This window comes from Martes martes (genome assembly GCF_963455335.1).
Source record: "Martes martes genome assembly, chromosome: 9".
NCBI classification, from domain to species: Eukaryota; Metazoa; Chordata; class Mammalia; order Carnivora; family Mustelidae; genus Martes; species Martes martes.
In genome coordinates, this window is record NC_137896.1 from 118385354 (window position 1) to 118403891 (window position 18538).

Consider the following 18538-nt stretch of genomic DNA (forward strand, 5'->3'; position numbering starts at 1 on the left):
CACCAGGGTCTTAATTCCATCTTCGCTTATTTATTAAATACCAACTTTTCCTGAAAAATGGGTAGAGGTTCATTTTCCCTTTCCTCAAGGTTAGGGTAGACCACCCAGGAACTTACTGTATATGTAGCCAAGCTGGCTTGGAGCTACCAGGTGGACCCAGAAACAACAGCTTGGGTCTTCCTTTTGCCCCTTCCTTCCCTCACTACAAGTCCCAGGGCCAGTGCTTGCCCCAGCAAACACCAGGGGCTCACGTGAAGAGCAGCTGATGGACAGCAGTACCTCCGGGGTCTTGGGCATCCTCACACGTTTCTGGAGAGAGGACAAGCTCAACTCTGGAGCCTCTGTTAGGCAGACAAAAGGGTGCAGGTGGCATGGCCTGGGATGCAGATACCACTATCCTGGATGGCTTCACGGATGAAGAATGAAGGGCTCCCAGGACTCAGAGTCACCCAGGGCCGCAGCCAAACTTTCGCTGGGCGGGGCAGGCAGTGCGCATCAGTCTCCTGAGAAGCAACCCCAACTGTGGATGCAGGTGGGGTGAGCAACGGTGTCCAGGCCTCCACTCTGGTGTAGAAGATGGCAGTGTCCAGGCCCCTGACTCCCCAGGAGCAGGAGGGCTAAAGAAAACCTGGAAAGACAGTCTGGAGCAGCACGATGGTCATCACAATAAGCCCGACACACAGTAGGAGCAGCAGCCACACAGGAACACTCCCTGCACGAGGGAAAGGAAACAAGTCAGAAGGCAAAGGGACTTCACAGCCCTAAGAACAGAAGACTTCAAGAAGGGGGCAGATGGCTACAAACAAGCAGCCCGTTCTGCCGGGGGCAAGTTTCTGCTACAGCTAGAGGTAGGGTGGTACCGCCCACCCCAAGGACTCACTCCGCAACGGCAGCAGATGCAGCTGGCAACGACTGTCCACAGCCACAGAGAACAGGGCAGTTTCATGGAACCCAAGGAGCTCTGGGCCACGACCCTTCTCAGGTAGAAAGGCCACATCCGTCACGACAATGCCATGAGCCTCCCTCACATAGTAGAGGCGCTGGAGACAAAAGGACTAGTGAGGGAAGGCCCAGTTGGAGATATTCCTTCTGGAAAACAGGCTCCCTGTCCCCAGATGGCCTTCCCTCTATGGCCTGGGCCAGACTCCTTCCCGCACCCTTAGACTGAAGCAGGCCTAGATAGCTACTTCCCCCCCCCCCCCCCCCGCTGAAGAGCGCTCTGGGCTCTACACCTTACCTGGAGAGAGAAAGCTATGTAGATGGCAACAGAGCCAGTGACTGTGCCCAGGCCTAGGAAGGTACCCGATTCACTGCAACAAACAATAAAGTGGTCACTGTTCTGGAGGCCTGTGCAGCAACGCTCACTAACAGCGGTCTTCAGAGCCTCAGACCCGACACCTTCCCGAGCTCCCCCACACATCCCGCAACCAGTCAAGCCACCATTGCCTCACACCTGACACTAAGGCAGGAGATGACTTCATGGCCACAGGGCTTGGTCCGAAGGGGCAGGAAGGTGGAGCCATCCCAAGCTGTGAGGTAGCACGGTGGGGGCTGGCGCAGACGCTTGTGGGGTATCTGCACTGTGAAGAGTCGCAGCCTGGTGGGTTGGTCTGGAACCTGCCCAAACCTGGGGGGGCCAGGAGAGAGGCCATTCAGCTCCTGGGGCCTGCTCAGCCCTTCTCAGAGGTCTGTGCCCTCCTGTACCCTGGTCAGGCCTGGGGTAAAGCCCACCAAGATGGCAGTCCTCCCCAGCTTCCCCCCAGTCTTTTCCCACTCCCCCACATCTAGGCTGTGCCTCTTTTAGCTACCCTCTGGGGTCTCACACCTGCAGGCCTGGTAGCGGTAAGGCGTGTTAGAAAAGGTGGGTCCGTTTTCTTGCCAGTGCAGCTGTGTCACCAGCTGATCCTTCTGCCACACGGAGGCCTTAAGGTCCCAGCCCACAGTTACCAACTAGTCAGGAATCAAGATTCCAAGGATGGACAGTTAGGGGATCCACTTACTGGACAAGCGGCATAATCACCTACTTTCTCCACCCTCTCACTTCCTCACCTTGCCATCAGGCCCCAAAGCCAGGTCCTCAATCTCTCCTTCGTGGGCTCTGAACTCCAGAACTTTCTCTAGGCTGGGTACCTGCAGCCAAACCACCAGCATGGTTACCCCCAAGTACCTGACCAGCCGCCATGATCCCCACCCATCTTCTTTTCTGCCACCCAGTGCAGGCTTCACTCACAAGTTTCCCAGAACCCATGTTTGGTTTCTCACAATTCTGGCCTTGCTGCTACAGACATGGATCCCCTAACCCCCAAAACCACACCTTCCAGATACGAACGTAGCCATCCGTCCCTCCAGTGGCAAGCAGGGTGTTATCGTGGTTGAAGCATACAACTTTCTGAAACGGATCAGGGCTGAAGTCTGTCTGTACCGCTTGCAAATTCTCTACAGTGAGTTCTATCCCCTCCTGGTGGGTTTCAGCTCCAGACTTCTTCTCTACTGGAGCTGCCCCCTTCCTCTGTCGAGGCCCCTGCTCCTTGGAACCTGCAACACAAAGAGCCTGCCAGATTCCGGGCTTCTATAGTAAGTAGTACTGGTCTCCTCCCTAGTAGTGAACATCTGGCTTCTTGCCGGCTACCATAACCCACACTTCCAGCCCCAGTTTTTTTTTAGAAACCAACATAAGTGATCTTTTTTGTTTTTTTTAAGGTTTTATTTATTTATTTGACAGACAGAGATCATGAGTAGGCAGAGAGAGAAGGGTAAGCAGGCTCCCCCCCCCAGCAGAGAGCCCGATATGGGGCTCGATCCCAGGACTCTGAGATCATGATCTGAGCCAAAGGCAGAGGCCTAACCCACTGAGACACCCAGGTGCCCCCCCAACATAAGTGACCTTACTCATTTAACCCTTCCCCCAAAGCTAAAGAGGGAGCTTCTCACCTGCCTTCTCTGCTTTGGTTTTGCCCTTCTGCTGATGGGTCTGGAAGCGCAGGAGCTGACAGTGGGCATCCTGCCCTGCGGCAAGGATGTTACCAGCCAGCGCCAAGTTCATGGTAGCCCGTGTCTCTGTGTCATGCGAGTGTAGCAAAGAGGCACCCAGGCGCCCATTAATCTGCTCTAGCTGTAGAAAGTGCTGTGGAAGAGAGAACCAGGATGAGCAAGGCTTAGGGGTGCCCAGAGAGCACCTCAAGGACAAACTTACATCCTATAGTCTAAAGCCCTACCCCTTTGGTTACTGCACTTTCTACTTTAAAAGGTTTTTTCCAGCCTGCTTGCTTCTCTCCCTTTGTTTCTTTCAAACCACAGAAATCTGTACAGCAAGCAGGGTTGGGATTAATACCTCCAGTTTACAAAATAATAGGGTGACTCTCAGAGGAGTGAAGAAACCTAGCCTAAAGGCCAAACGCACCACTCCTGCCACTGCTGGAGAGCAGTGGGAAAAGTCCTTGTGGCCTCCCCAGAAAAGACCACAAAGACCCTGGAGCTGCCCTTGAGGTCGAGTTGAAGCTTAAGTTCCCGCCTAAGAGGCGCTGTATATTGGTTTTACTCTACCTTAGGAGTTCCTGGTGAGTAAGTTCTTAGCTGAAACTCGCGCCCGGGCGCCGGAAAAGTCCAGCTTCCCACCGGGGAGAGGCCATCCCCCAGACCCCCTACCACCATCACCCCTGGCGTGACCCTGCCCCAGTGGCCCTGAGCTCTCACCACGCCATTCTTTATGCCCGTCTTGGCAGCGCCTCCTCCGCCTGCAGCGATGAGGAGCCCGGTGCTGGGGTCGACCTGAAGCGCATACAACGGGAACGGGGCCCGGTACAGCTCTGGCGCCCGACGCCGGCCCATCCTGCTCCCGGCGCGCTTCACTGTAAGTACCGCAGCACCCGGGACATGCCGCGCCCGCTTTCGACCCCTGTCCCGGCCGCTATTTAACTTGGTCCCGTGGCCGTCAGGAGACTTCCGGGCTCCTCTCTCACACCCTCCGAGCTGCCAAAACTCTAACCCACAGATTCGCCAAAACGACACTCACGGATCGGGATCTCCGCCCCACCCCCCGTCCTAACCCGGTCCGGTTGTCGCGCAGTGCGCACGCGCACCTAGGCCGCGGCTCTCCTTGCGCAGGCGCAAGACCGCCAATACGCGTCAGCATTAGCCGGCCGGTGACCCGACACCCGCCCCAGGATTCCGTCCCCCTTGTGACGTCGGCCTCCACCATGTTTGTGCAGGGTGGGAAGGCAGGCTCGGCGTCCAGGGTCTTGGTTGGTGTTTACAGAGGAGGGGAGCTAATAAAAGCTAAGAGATGTTGGGGTCCCTGGATGGGTCAGTGGGTAAGCATGTACCTTTGGTTCAGGTCATGATCTCGGGGTCGTAGGATCCAGCCCCACATCGGGCTTCCCGCTCAGCAGGAAGCCGCCTTCTCCGTCTCCCCTGGCTTGTGCTTCCTCTCTTGCTGTCTCTATGTTAAACAGATAAATAAAATCTTTTAAAATAATGAAATAAATGAAGTTTTTATTAAAAAAAAATCCTTGGTTAGGGCTGTCCCCATTTCACGAACGATACACAAGCCCAGCCCTTACCTTTTATCCCAGAGTGGAAGTGATTTGTTCCAGGTCACACACCTTGGAAATTCAACATTTGGGAACATGAACGGTGTCTTTTGCCTTCTCATGAAGGCAGCGTGGACTTTAAAATAAAACTGGCTTTAAATCCTCAATCCACTTTCTGGTTTGAAGAAACCGCTCACGTTTGAGAATTGGCCATTCTTGCAGCTCCGCACACTACTCCTGTATTCAAGGGTTTGGGAGGGGCTGCACCCAGCTGACACCCTCAGAGGGAGGCAATTTAGCTCTCAGGCAGGGCAGGTCTCTTTTCTGCCTGGCATTTCCATCTTCCTGAGGGGGCCCCTTGGGTTTCCGATCTTCCAACATTAGATTCTTAGATTCTAACGTTTCTCTGCAAGTGGATCTTAGGAATGTCGGTCCCTTCAAGGAGATACCTCCTGCTGCTCCCCTGGCTGCCTAAGTAAACAACCTTGTTAACATAAGGTGCGCTCAGAGGAAGGAGCCCAGTGGCTTCATCTGTGGGAATGCCATTATCTGTTCCAGTAAATTAAATTAAATGTGTGAAGGGCCTCACAGAGCCCTCTGCACATCTCAGGTGCTCAGGCCTTAGGGATCCCATGCCCTCCTCAGATACATGGCACCTACTCTCCTAGCCACCCTGTTTCCTTTGACTGTCCCTCTCTCTTTGCTTAATTGTGGTCCCCAGTAGGTTCAGCTACCCCCTGTGTCTGCTCAGCAGAACACTGAGGTTGTGGCAGGATTTTTCCTTTAGTGCCACAGTTCTTGGTCACACCGTGTCTTCGAAGAATGAAGAGGTAGGCCAGAGGTAGGCCAGATGAAGAGTGGTGGGCAGCAAAGCAAAGTTTATTGACCGATATTATAGAGATCCCAAAGAGGGAGGGGACCCCGAGAGGGCTGCCGATTTGGCGGTTAAATCTAGGGGTTTTTATGGGCGCTTTGGTGTAGGCTCTTTTAATCTGATTAACCCTCCATGTGCCTGTCACCCAGTCAAGTTTTTGTCCACACGCTCATTTACCTATCAGATAATTGTTCACGTGGGAAAGGGTGGAGGGCTCCTTCCAGGGTGGTGTTTCATAGTAGCCTCAGGGATCAAGAGGCGGTGCTGCCACTGCCTTAAGGCATGCTGGCCAGCCACAGGCCACTGGATCGAGCTCTTAGCTTAAATATCCCACTGGCTGTTGAGCTGCCCCCCACCCCCACCCCACCATAGGCCTGGGTTATGACACCCAAGGCCATTCCTTTACTTTCTGTCACATACAAATTGTAAATCCTCCCAGTAGGAAGACTTAAAGCTGGGCCACTGAGTAAAGCCTAGAATAACAGGACGGGGTCTTTTTCCTTTTAAGGGTAGTTTTCTCTTAGGAGGACGGACAGGGAGTGAGGGGGCGCTTACCTCTGCCTGCCTTTCTTCTAACCTCCATCAATGTGGGAAACAAAGGCGAAAGGAAAAATTGTATTTCTTTAGAACTTAACAGCCCATTGACAAGTCCTTGAGACAGGCGGTGACCTTCCTCTAGATACTCAACTGCCTCAATGTTAAAACTTAGCTAGAGGCAAAAGGCAACATTAGCTTAACATTATCTCAACCTCTGGGATCCTGTAAGTCTCCTTTAACATATAAAAATTCCTTTGGAAACTTCTTTCATCTCTACCCCCAAGATACGTGTTAGCAATCACCCCCCAAGCATTTGGCCCACTGATACACATCTGAAGGGTCTCATGACTAACATTTTATTAAACAGTAAGAAACGACCTTTTCCTAACAATAGCTAGCCCCTTCGAGGTCCTGGAAACCTTGCTTCCAAAATTCCTTAGAGACTCACACTTTATCTAACCTCTTCCCAACTTGAAAGTATATATAACCAGCCACTCCTCACAACTCTAGTGCAGCTCTTTCTGTCCATGGGTCCTGTCCCCCCTCCTTTTTAAAAAAGATTTTATTTATTTATCTGACAGAATGGGAACACAAGCAGGGGTGTGGGAGAGGGAGAAGCAGGCTTCCCGCCAAGCAGGGAGCCTGATGCGGGGCTAGATCCCACCACCCAGGGATAATGACCTGGGATAACGACCTGGGATAATGACCTAACTGACTGAGCCACCCAGGTAGCCCTCTGTCCCCATGCTTTAATAAAACCACCTTTTGGGGCACTCTCTCTGTTAAATAAATAAATGTTAAAAACACACACACACACACACACACACCTTTTTGCACCAAAGACGTCTCAAAAATTCTTCCTTGACTGTTCTCTCCAAACCCCGACATTTCCACATTAGACACTAACACAGGTTTGAAGGGTCAGGCTTTTATTGACACGCTAGAAGCTGAATGGGTTCTAAGGTGCCCTTTATCCTCTTCAGCCAGGAGAGAGCAGACTCCATAAAGGGCTCCCAGGGTTCAAGGTTGGAGAACACACCTGACCTCCTGCCAGCCAGCCCTTCAGGGTGTCTCGGGGGCTCCCCAACATCTGGGGCCTGGTGGGGACAGCCGGGTTCAGAGGAGATACTCCAGAGAGCCTCCTCGGCTCTGGAACTAGGCTGGTGACTTTCGGAGAATGGGTTCTGGAGAGACTGGCCTCTTGGGCGCAGAGGAAGGCCTGGGTTTCGGGCAGACGGTGGCCTGTTTGGGTGCCTGAGGTTGAGGCCCCGAAAAGCACGTAGAGTTTGGTGATGGAAGGCCTGCAGATCTGAGGCTGGCGGTCTGGGAGGCTGTGCCCCGGGCTGGACCTGCCTGCGCCTGAGCCACTGGTGCTTGAGCTGCCGGAGCTGGGGATGCCTGGGTTTGATGTCCATGCACCTGAGCAGCCTTGCCCTGAGGCCCTGCTGCCTCTGGCCTTCTTTCGGGCAACAGGTGCAAGGCCCTGGCCTGGCCCCGAGGCAGGCGGAGGCCAAAACCAATGCCTATGCGGAGTGGTCCGGATTCCTGGCCTTGTGCACAGGGCAGTAGCTGGGGGAAGGCAAGCAGCCGGGGGCCAGTCCTGTACCTGGGAATGGGGCAAGAGGGGCTGCGGGGCTTGAGGCACACCAGACATATGGGATATTCTACAACGGGGGCCTGGCCAGTTCTGCCCAGCCACAGACGCTGCAAAAGCAGTAGCCGCAGGTCGTGAACAATGCGGCGGTGCCCCAGATGGGCCACCAGGGCCTGGGCCAGGGCTCCTGGGTCCCTGAACTCTGCAGGGTCCTTCTCGCTTGCCACGCATTCCCCCACCAGCCCAGGGGACCTGGTGTCCCCGTACTGATCCCAGGGCCACGTCTGCCTGTTTGAGTGGATACCACCAGAAGGTAGGCTGGGGGATGGGGAAGTGACAGTGGAGCCACGGCTGGCTCCTGGTGGGGAGGGAGACTGACAATGAGTGGGGCTGGGAGAGGTGTTCTGGGGCTGAGAGGGAGAGGAGGAATGGGTGTGAGCCGGGGAGGGGTACAGCCAGTGGGAGGGAGAGGAAGAGGGTGGGAGGGAGGGAGAGAGGTAATTCTGATGAAAGAAGCTGGGGGAACTTGGGAGAGAGGAAGAGTGAGGGTGTAGGATAAAGTCAGAATTTGAGTCAGAAGAGTAGAAACGGGAGCCAGGAGAGTGGGACCATGGGGTCCCCTGGGAGCAAGGGGAGTAGGAGAGAGGGGGCCTTCGCTGGGGAGGCAGAGGCTGTGGGTGGCTGGGTGGGGAGTCCACAAGTTGCGAGGGGCCCAGAGGGGGGCGCCCAGAGGCCACTGAGTTCTGTAGCAGCACCTGGTCCGTATTTTGAGGCACCATTTCCTTGAGTTCAGAAGGGGTGCGGGGGGCTCAAGGCCAGAGAGGAGAGACCTGGCAGAGTCAGGGCCAGTGTCTCTGAGGCCAGAGCTGGCTGAGAAACCAGGGCCTTCTGTGTGCAAGCGTGGCCCCGGCCTGGTGCTGGTGCAGCTGTCAGTGGCAGGACAAGGAGACGCCCTGCCCGTAGCACTAGGCTCCCTGAGTGTGGGGGCCGGAGCTTGGGTCTAAACTTGGCCTCTCACTTTGCAGTCAGCCATCGGTGAGGGATGGGTGGGGATGAAGAACCAGAGCTGCCTCTTGTTAGCTGAGGATCCCAGGAGGAAGACACAGCCCATCGGACCTGTAGAGAAAGAAACGGAATCTAAGATATTGGGAGAATTGGTCCACTTCTGGCTCTGAAAAAAATGATTTACCAAGACCCTAAATCCACGTCACCTTTGGGGTCAGAAGAGCTGGCAAAATGCTCCAGGGAAGGTGAGAGATGAGGAGGAGAAAGAGGGGGGTGGGGAGGTAGAACAGCGTTGGAGGAGGGGGCTTGAGGATGGCCGCGGAGATAGGACTAGAAGTTGGGGTGTTCTGGTGCTGCGAGCTCTTACCAGTGAGGGTTCCTCCAAGCTGGGTTTCACAAGGCACTTCAGCAATGAGGAACCTGGGAGAGAGAGGAAGTGTCACAAAAGGGTGGATACACGCCCTCTGTCCACAGCATCTGTCACCCTAAACTCACTTCGACCCAGATTTCTGTCTGAACCTTGCCCTCGGTGGTCCTTCAGCCAGGAGGAGGTCTCTGTTACCGATTTTTGCTCCCCTAAATCTGAGTCAGGGATTCTTCAAGCATCCTCATTTCCTGCCCCTCCGGTTTCCCTGACTCCTTGTTGCCCCTGATGCTGATGTCCTCTGGCTCTGCCGGGCCCTCAGCACGCCCAGCAGCAGAAGCAGGAGCAGCAGCAGCAACAGTGGGGCTGGCTGGTGAAAACTTCTGAGAGACTGAACTTTGTCTAAGGGGCGGCGTTGCCGCCCCTCTTGGGAGCTAGGAGCCCCATTCCCTGGGGGCAGCTCTCCCTGGCACCTAGTGCCGATGTCATAAAGCTCAGGTGCTGACCTAATACATTCTCCGCCTCAAGGTTCTAGGACTTTCTTTCAGAAATCATCCAAAGGCTGGCCCTTGACAAAACTAAAGCAGACCTAATTCCTTGGGGCACTCAGTCTCCCCGTCAGGACCTAACCTTCCCCTCCTCCCTGCCCGTATACTTCACAGTTCCCACCGCCTCCTAAATCCGGGATTCCCGCCAACCACACGGCCTCTCTCAGCTGGCCTTTGTCTTCAAAGTCCGGCCTCCTTTTGTTTTCCGAGCAGTGGCTCACGTTCTATACCATTTCCACCCTTGGGCTACACTTCTAGGTTTTAATAACTATTTTCTCAACAGCTTTAGGGAGTATAATTCGCATACCATACCATCCACCCATTCAAAGTGTAAATTCACTGTTTTCCAGTTTACTCACAGGTTAAGTGCAACTATTATTTATATCTAAGCATGTTCTTCTTTATGATGGCATCTATATCTAGAGAGATAAATGATAGAGCTATATCCTATTGGTGTCTTTCCAAAAAAGTATCCGCTTCATTTAAGTTGTCTATTCTTAGTGACATACGGTTGTGTATATTTATGTATAGTGATCGATAAATAGATAGACAGACAGAGATTGATTATAGGAAATTGGATCCTGGGGGCGCCTGGGTGGCTCAGTGGGTTAAAGCCTCTGCCTTCGGCTCAGGTCATGATCCCAGGGTCCTGGGATCGAGCCCTGTATCAGGCTCTCTGCTCAGCAGAGAACCTGCTTCCCCCTCTCTCTCTGCCTGTCTCTCTGCCTACTTGTGGTCTCTGTCTGTCAAATAAATAAATAAATAAATAAATCTTTAAAAAAAAAAAAAAAAGAAAAGAAATTGGATCCTGGGGCACCTGGGTGGCTTGGTGGGTTAAAGCCTCTGCCTTAGGCTCGGGTCATGACCTCAAGGTCATGGGATGGAGACCTGCATCAGGCTCTCTGCTCAGCGGGGAGCCTGCTTCTCCCTCCCCCTCTGCCTGCCTCTCTGCCTACCCTGATCTGTCTCTCTCTCTCTGTCAAATAAATAAATAAAATCCTTAAAATTTTTTTAATTAAATTAAAAAAAAAAAGAAATTGGATCCTGTGTGTATGGAGGCTGTGAAGTCCGAAGGTCTGCAGTTAGCACACTAGATACCTGGAGAGCTAACAGCATCGTTCCGGCCCAAGTCCAAAGGCCTGAGAATGAGGAGAGCCGATGGTGTCAGTTCCAGTGCAAATCTGAGTCCAAAGGCAACAGAAAACTGATGCCTCAGCTTGAAGATAATCAGGCAACGAGAGTGATGTCTCCCTTACTCTGTCTTTTTGGTTCTATTCAGGCCTTCCATGACTGAATGAGGCTTGCCCACGTTAGGGAGGCAAGTTGCTTCACTCAGTTTACAAATTCGGATATTAATCTCATCCAGAAATATCCTCACAGACACACCCAAAATAATGTTTAACTAAATATATGGCCCCCCATAGCCCAGTCAAGTTAACACTTAAAATTAACCATCACAATATGTGACTGAAAGATGAAATGTCCTTCCAGGGAGCTATGATTCCTATATTAAAGGAGGCGGTGCCCATTATCGATATTTCTAACTGTCGGGGCGCCCGGGTGGCTCAGTCAGTTAAGTGTCTGCCTTTGGCTCAGGTCGTGATCTCAGGGTCCTGGGATTGAGCCCCACATCGCGCTCCCTGCTCAATGGGACTCTGCTTGTCCCTCTGCCTCTCTTCCCATTACTGCCTTGTGCTCTCTCTCTCAAATAAATGAATTCTTAAAAATATATATTTCTTATTGTATTTTTTTTTTTTCTTCAGGTGCCCTGGAGGTTTTTTCACTCCAGGGCAAGTCGTAATAAATTTAGGAATGAGTAAGAGTCATGGCTTGTATAAAGTGAGAGAAGGGCACTTATGAAAATGTAGGTGGTGGGAAAGGAAAACCAGGCAAAATCTCTGGCACATCAGCTTTAGGGAGGAGGAAATAGGTAAGTTGAGATCCAGCCATAGGGACTGAGGGGTTTCCTGGGACATGAGACTTTTAGTACTAAAACCAAGACAGGGGGTGCCTGGGTGGCTCAGTGGGCTAAAGCCTCTGCCTTCAGCTCAGGTCATGATCTCCGGGTCCTGGGATTGAGCCCCGCATCGGGTTCTCTGCTCGGCAGGGAACCTGCTTCCTCCTCTCTCTCTCTCTCTGCCTGCCTCTCCACCTACTTGTGATCTCTATCTGTCAAAGAAAAAAATAAAATCTTTAAAAAAAAATAAAACCAAGACAGTTCTGGATAAACTGGGACAGTTGGTCACTCTAGAACTTGGGTCCTCTTGGAAAATACTCATGTTCCCCTAGGGGTATGAGGACCCCAATTTGAAGATTGCTGTTCAAACAAAAATTTCTATAATAACTTCAATTTACACTAACCAATCTCTCCCTTAGTTTGTGCTAATTACTCTATGCTTAGTGAAATTTTAGTGACCAGGTGAGTAGAGGTTCTCTAAGCCCTTGGCGTCCAAGTTGGAAACATGCTATCCTAATGAACTTGTTTCAGTTGGCTAGTTTTTTCCTGTTATAGATATTATCTACCACACTCTTCCCACCCTCCACTTCTCCAATCCTAGGCAAGAACATTCTGTTTTATTTCCTTCAAATGCTTTACAACATGCTCTTTCCAGAAATCTGCACGCGTTTCTTAAGAGGATAGATGAATGAATGGGTAAATTGAAAATTACCCAGGAAAATTTGACCTTGGCACTTTTTCCTTTCTTTTCTATTTGAGTTGTACATATGATACAGTCGGAAGGGACTGTTTGCAGAACTACCTTGAGCAGAACTACCTTGAGCATTCATGGAGAAATCATCATTATAAGAGAGGTGTCAGATAACTGCAGATTGGTAAGTATTTAAAAAGGGAGAAAAAGAGCACCTGGGTGACTCAGTCATTAAGCGTCTGCCTTCAGCTCAGGTCATCGTCCCAGCTCTGCAGGATCGAGCCCCGCATTGTTCTCCCTGCTCAGTGGAAAGTCTGCTTCTCCCCCTCCCACTCCCCCTGCTTGTGTTCCCTCCCTCGCTGTCTCTCTCTTTCTCTGTGTCAAATAAATAAGTAAAATCTTTAAAAAACAAAACAAAGGAGTGAGGGGAAAACAAATTCTAGAATCTCCAATCAGTTTCTAGTTGCTTACTAGGAAAATTTTCAACTGGATTATTAAACAGAATGTATGTGAGCTCTTAGAAAGGAAACTGATGATCACAAGGGCCAGAGTTGGTCCAAGGAAAGTAAATTGTAAAGTACTTGGTTCAAGTAAAGTAAGGGCCATCTGGAAGTGGCATGTGAGCTATGTCACTGGGGAAAACAATTACATCTGGACTTTTACTTTCCAGGGTGAGAAATGTACTCCTGACCATGCCAGCTAAAACGCAACAGCCTAAACTAAGTGCCAGGATGCCAATTAAAAAAAAATAGCTCACCCAAATGGGAAATAATTCACATATTCTCTCTAGTCTATCTATAGTCTAGGTATTCGGGAAGACAAAATGTGATCAGAATCCCCATCATTGATTTACATTGAGAAACCAGAGTCGCAGGGACTGACTTACTGCTTTCAATATCATCAGTATTCCCAAATCATGGAGCTAGACCTGCCTGGGAGTCAGGACACCGTTTGATGCTTGGTCTCAGAAGAAGGGAAGTTGAGTAAATTAATGAATTAATTGCCTAATGGAACCAAGCTAAGATAGTTAGCTTTTCTATCTTTTCTATACAGTGCAGGGGTGAATATGACTGGATTTGCTTCTATGACCCTTCTTTTCTTACTCTTCCAAAATGGACTGACACATTCTTGCAAACCAGCTGCTAAAGAGACTTGCTAGATGGGAACTGAAATCTACGTGCCTATGCTCGGACCCACTGTGCATTGCCTTTGCAGTTCCGCAATGCAGTGTGCCTTATCCCCAAGTGCTTGTAGGGACCTAAACAGAGTCCTTAAGTACTTACCACATGTATTTTCCCACATCACTTTTATTTCCTACTTTGTAAGTGAGTTTTATACTTTAGGAATTATAATAATCCCTATGTATTTTTTTTTAAGTTTATTTAATCGGGGCTCCTGGAAGGCTCAGTTGGTTGAGCGTTGGACCCCTGATCTTGGCTCTGGTTCTTATCTCAGGGTCCGTGGGATCCAGCTCCACACTCGGCATGGAGTCTGTTGGAGATTCTCTCTCTCTCTCTCCCTCTCCTTCTGCCTCTCCTCTGCTCTCTCTCTCTAATAAATAAAATCTTAAAAAATAAAAAAAATAAAAAAATAAAAAATTATTTATTTAAGTAATCTCTACACCCCACATGGGGCTCGAACGTACAACCCTAAGATCAAGAGTTGCATGCTCTTCTGACTGTGCCAGCCAGGTGCCCCTCCCTATGGATTTTGATTTCATCAAGACTTTAACTAAGTATGGTGGTGGAAAAATGTGAGTCAACCATTTGAACCTCTATTGTTTTTTTTGCCTTTTATTGTTCTTTGATGTATACAAATAATACACAAATAAGTTCCACTGTACAAATCCAAACAGAGGCGCTTGGGGAGCTGTAGGTTAAGTGTCTGCCTTCAGCTTGGGTCATGATCCCGGGGTCCTGGAATCAAGCTCTGCCTCAATCTCCCTGCTCAGCTGGGGTCGGCTTGTCCCTCTCCCTCTGCCCCTGATCCTCACTCGTGCTCTCTCTTGCTCTCTCGCGTGTGCTCTCTCCCTCTCAAATAAATAAATAAAATCTTTATTTAAAAATCCAAACAAGGGGCGCCTGGGTGGCTCAGTGGGTTGAAGCCTCTGCATTCGGCTCAGGTCATGGTCTCAGGGTCATGGTCTCAGGGTCCTGGAATCGAGCCCCGCTTCGGGCTCTCTGCTCAGCGGGAAGCCTGCTTCTCCCTCTCTCTGCCTGCCTCTCTGCCTACTTGTGATCTCTGTCTGTCAAATAAATAAATAAATAAATATTTTTTAAAAATTAAAAAATAAAAATAAAAATAAAAATCCAAACAATACAGAAGTATACAGGTAAAATTTAAAAATTAGCCTTAACAGTCTTCTTATTTTTACTCTTTCCTGTTTGTCCTATATTTTGCATATATCCAATATCTTGAGTTTATTGACTATCATTCAGTATTTGGGCTTAGGTGTCTCTAAGTGATCTATCAGTTACTAAAAGGGGTGTGTAAAGATCGACTCTAATTGATTCATCTGTTCATGCATTTCTGTGCGTTGTCACTTGATATATTTTTGAGGCTGTGTTACTAGGTGCAAAAATATGCTTATGACGATTGTCTTCTTGTTCCATTGTTCCTCTTATCGTTTCGTAAAACCCAATGAACTGCAAGTTAAACCAATCCAGCCAAGCTTTCTTCTCAAGAAGTTGGAAAAATGAACACTGGGGGAGAAGTGAAGAAATGAGAAGGAAGAATATAAAAATGAGGTTAAAAAGAAATGAAATCGACACTTAAAAAAATACTATAGAGTCACACTCATCAGGATGGCAACCACAAAACAGAGACTAGAAAATAACAAGCGTTGGCAAGGGTGTGGAGAAATTGGAACCCCTGTGCACTGCTGGCGGGAACGTAAAATGGTAGAGCTGCTATGGGAAACAGTACAGCAGCTCCTCGAAAAATTAAAAACAGAATTATCACAAGACGCAGCAATTCCACTTCTGGGTAGGTACCCAAAAGAACCGAAAGCAGGGTCTTGAAGAGATACTTGTATCCCCGTGTTCACAGCAGCATTATTCACAGTAGCTAAAAGGTAGGAACAACCCCAAATGTCCATTGACCAATGAAGGGACAAACAAAATGTGTATATATTTACAGTGGAGTATTATTCAGCCTTAAAAAGGAAGGAAATTCTGACACAGGCTGCCATATGGATGAAACTTGTGGCTGCACTAAGTGAAATAAACCAGTCCCAAAGGACAAATACTGTTAAGAGTCTACTCATATGAGGTACTTAGAATAGTCAAATTCATAGAGACAGAAAGTTCAACGGTGGTTGCCAGGTGCGGGGGTTGGGTAGAGAGAATCGGAAGTTATTGTTTAATGAGTAAAGATTTTCAGTTTGGGGGCACCTCGATGGCTCAGTTAGTTAAGTGTCTGCCTTTGGCTCAGGTCATGATCCCGGGGTCTTGGGATCAAGCCCCACGTCAGGCTCCCTGCTCAGCGGGGAGTCTACTCTCTCTGCCTCTCCCCCCACCCTCGCTCGTGCGCTCTCTCTCTCACTTTCTCTCTCTAACGTAAATAAATAATTAAATCTAAAAAAATTTCAGTTTTGCAGGATGACAAATGTTCTGTGAATGGATGACAGTCATGCATGCACAACAGTGTGAAAGTACTTAATGCCACTTAACTTGAAATGGTTAAAATGGTACATATGTCACAATTTCTTTTTCTTTTCTTTTTTTTTTTTAATTTTTATTCATCTATCTGACAGACCGAGATCATAAGTAGTCAGAGAGGCAGGCAGAGAGAGAGAGAGAGAGAGAGAGGAGGAAGCAGGCTTCCCGCTGAGCAGAGAGCCCGACGCGGGGCTCGATCCCAGCACCCTGGGATCATGACCTGAGCCTAAGGCAGAGGCTTTAACCCACTGAGCCACCCAGGCGCCCCTGTCACAATTTCTTATAAACAATTTTTTTTAAATATAGAGAGTATTGAAAAAAGAAAGTGTGGGGCGCCTGGGTGGCTCAGTGGGTTAAAGCCTCTGCCTTCGGCTCGGGTCGTAATCCCGGGGTCCTGGGATCGAGCCCCGCGTCGGGCTCTCTGCTCAGCGGGGAGCCTGCATCCTCACTTCTCTCTCTCTGCCTGCCTCTCTGCCTGCTTGTGATCTGTCTGTCAAATAAATAAATAAAATCTTTAAAAAAAAAAAAAAAAGAAAGTGTGGTCCTTGAAAGGTTAGATAAGCTAAGCACACTTCTGGGAACACTTATTAAGAACAAAAAGAGAGTTTCGTGCAAATAAAATACAGATCAAAAATAAAAAAAGAGAAAGTACCTAGAGACATAATGGAGAATTAAAAATAAGAAAAGAGGGATCCCATAGCAGTAGTGAAACTTCTAGGGTGCTTCTGTAACACTCGAGGGACTAGGAGAGGTATGAGTGATTCTTCTAGAAGGGGAGGAAGAGGCTGCTCTCGCTCCCTCCCACTGGCCGCACTGCCTGGCAGAAGGATCTTGAGCTCGCCAAGCACTTCTTTTTCAAAGGGACTCCAATCGGTATCCAAGAGGTTGTTGTTCCAACTGTAAAGAATAGCTCCTGAGAGATGGGGCTCAAGTTCTGAGGGGAAGGTGATCTTCCTCTACAGCCACTTCCTCTCTGTACCTTCCTGAGAGCCCATCCCACCCAAAGGAGACTGTGCCTGGGCTTCTGCACAGCCTGTGACAGAGGGGGCTGATGGCACTGTGCTGAAACAAAGCCCAGGAAGAGGAGAACCCGTCATCAGCACTAGAGGCCAAGGGAGAACCCACGAGGCCCAGCTTGCATGAGTTAGGCTAGTTCCCGGGACTGTGCCTGTGTTCAACCCGAGAACTAGAGGTCCCAGACCAACTTCAAAAACCAGTACGTGATAGAGAAGCTGGGCCTTCACCCATGTGCTGCCCGCATGCTCCATGAAGCCCACTCAGACCAGTGTGGCAGGACCCGCCCTGCTGTATCCACGGCCCGGCCGCTGGAGATGAAGCATACAGCAGCGACAAAGTTCTAAGTCACAGAGCCGCCCACACACCTGCATCTAGGTAGTACCGTGCCACAGAGACAGCCAGGCACGGCATGGACCTGAGCCATGGAGATGAGCTTCGCCATGCAGAACCCCACTGCCCTGAAGATCAGCTTGAAGATGACAGAGTGCTAGAAATGGCCTCTGCACCTTCTGGCCTGGGAAGCGTCCCCCCACCTTGTACATCAGTCTCACTCTTTTCCTGGTTCACCACTTGGGGCTTTGTGGACAGTTTTTCACTGTGTAAGTTTTCCTTTGTAGACCACATCCCTGCTGTGGACGCAACACCAAGGTGATAGCCTGAGAGTCCCCGGTTCATCTGACCATGACCTTGCGGTCCGTCTGAGGACTGAGCGTTCAAGTGGAGGAGCTCCCTGAGTGTGTCCCAGTCACCTAACTCTGAAAAGGCACTTGGTAAATAAGACCTCTTTCCACATGGCTGGGAGTGTGGCTTTAAGACTTTCTTCCTTCCTACTCTGTGTCCTGCCAAGGCTCAGCAAAGTTGGAGTCCGATCTCCCTCTTTCTCTGATAGATAAGCGCCTCCGCAAGGAAAGTGATGATGCCCATTTACCATCTGGCAAGGGTTTCCTTGGATTCCCCTAGAAGTCTGACTTTGCCTGTGACCTGATGAAGTTTCAGATGGAAGCTTCTGGGAGAGGTCTGCCTTAGCAACAACTTAATGAACTCTGAGAAAGAATATTGAACTGAAAGCCTGGGAATACCCACCATTCATTCCATGGGCCACCCTTCATCTCACAGATGGTCAGAATGCAAGAAACTCTGGACTGCCCAGTGAGCTCCCTAGAGTTTTCTGTGGGTGGCTCTTTGAACTTGGTCTGAGGATCTTGGGATGGGAGCCCCAGCTGACCTTTAGCTCATCACTGAAAGGTTGGCATCTAATACCATCAGGGTAGCTATATATATATATATATATATATATATATATATATATGAGGACAAAAGACAGTCCTGTTATGTCTGTAAAACATGTTTTTGGCTCTATCCTTCAAAATGCCGTTCTTCTGTCCTAAGGTCCTGATGGGCAGTTCTCTCAAGATTAGCATGATGTCGGCCCCCAAAAGGGCTGTGATTCCCATAAACATGTTTGCCCTCCTCCTCCCCCCGCCCTCCTCCTCCTCCACCTTCTTCTTTTGAGAGAAAGAGAGCGAGAGCGTGTGAGCAGGGGCGGGGATTGGGCAGAGAGAGAGAGGGAGAAGGAGAATCTTAACTGGTTCCATGCTCAGCAGGAAGCCCAGCTTGGGGTTTGATCTCATGACTCTGAGATCATGACCTGAGCCAAAACGCGCCTGGGGGGCTCAGTGGGTTAAAGCCTCTGCCTTCGGCTCAGGTCATGGTCTTAGGGTCCTGGGATCGAGCCCCACGTCGGGCTTTCTGCTTGGCAGGGA

At 49.9% G+C, this 18538-nt stretch overlaps 2 protein-coding genes across 2 annotated transcripts; both read right to left on the reverse strand.

Moving 5' to 3' along the window:
- Positions 1-12: 12 nt before the first annotated feature.
- Positions 13-4062, reverse strand: PREB (prolactin regulatory element binding). Its single transcript, XM_080814001.1, has 9 exons — positions 3694-4062; positions 2932-3124; positions 2315-2535; positions 2050-2130; positions 1826-1950; positions 1454-1627; positions 1238-1310; positions 881-1040; positions 13-712 (listed from the first exon to the last, which is right to left on the reverse strand). Exons 1-9 carry the CDS (start codon positions 3826-3828, stop codon positions 618-620), a joined length of 1257 nt encoding a protein of 418 aa, XP_080670127.1. The 5' UTR covers positions 3829-4062; the 3' UTR covers positions 13-617.
- A 3033-nt stretch (positions 4063-7095) lies between these two features.
- On the reverse strand, positions 7096-8313 carry PRR30 (proline rich 30; the record flags this gene model as incomplete). The annotated part of the gene is made up of 1 exon (XM_080814027.1): positions 7096-8313. One exon carries the CDS (start codon positions 8311-8313, stop codon positions 7096-7098), a length of 1218 nt encoding a protein of 405 aa, XP_080670153.1.
- Between the last annotated feature and the right edge of the window lie 10225 nt (positions 8314-18538).

Excerpts from the sequence above, each read along its gene's own strand:
- PREB (XM_080814001.1), bottom strand. The coding sequence starts at position 3,828 with ATGGGCCGGCGTCGGGCGCCAGAGCTGTACCGGGCCCCGTTCCCGTTG. Across the intron at positions 1,951-2,049 it reads CTTTGGGGCCTGATGGCAAG|TTGGTAACTGTGGGCTGGGA; the intron begins GTGAGGAAGTGA and ends ATTCCTGACTAG. Across the intron at positions 1,311-1,453 it reads ATCTCCTGCCTTAGTGTCAG|TGAATCGGGTACCTTCCTAG; the intron begins GTGTGAGGCAAT and ends TGTTTGTTGCAG.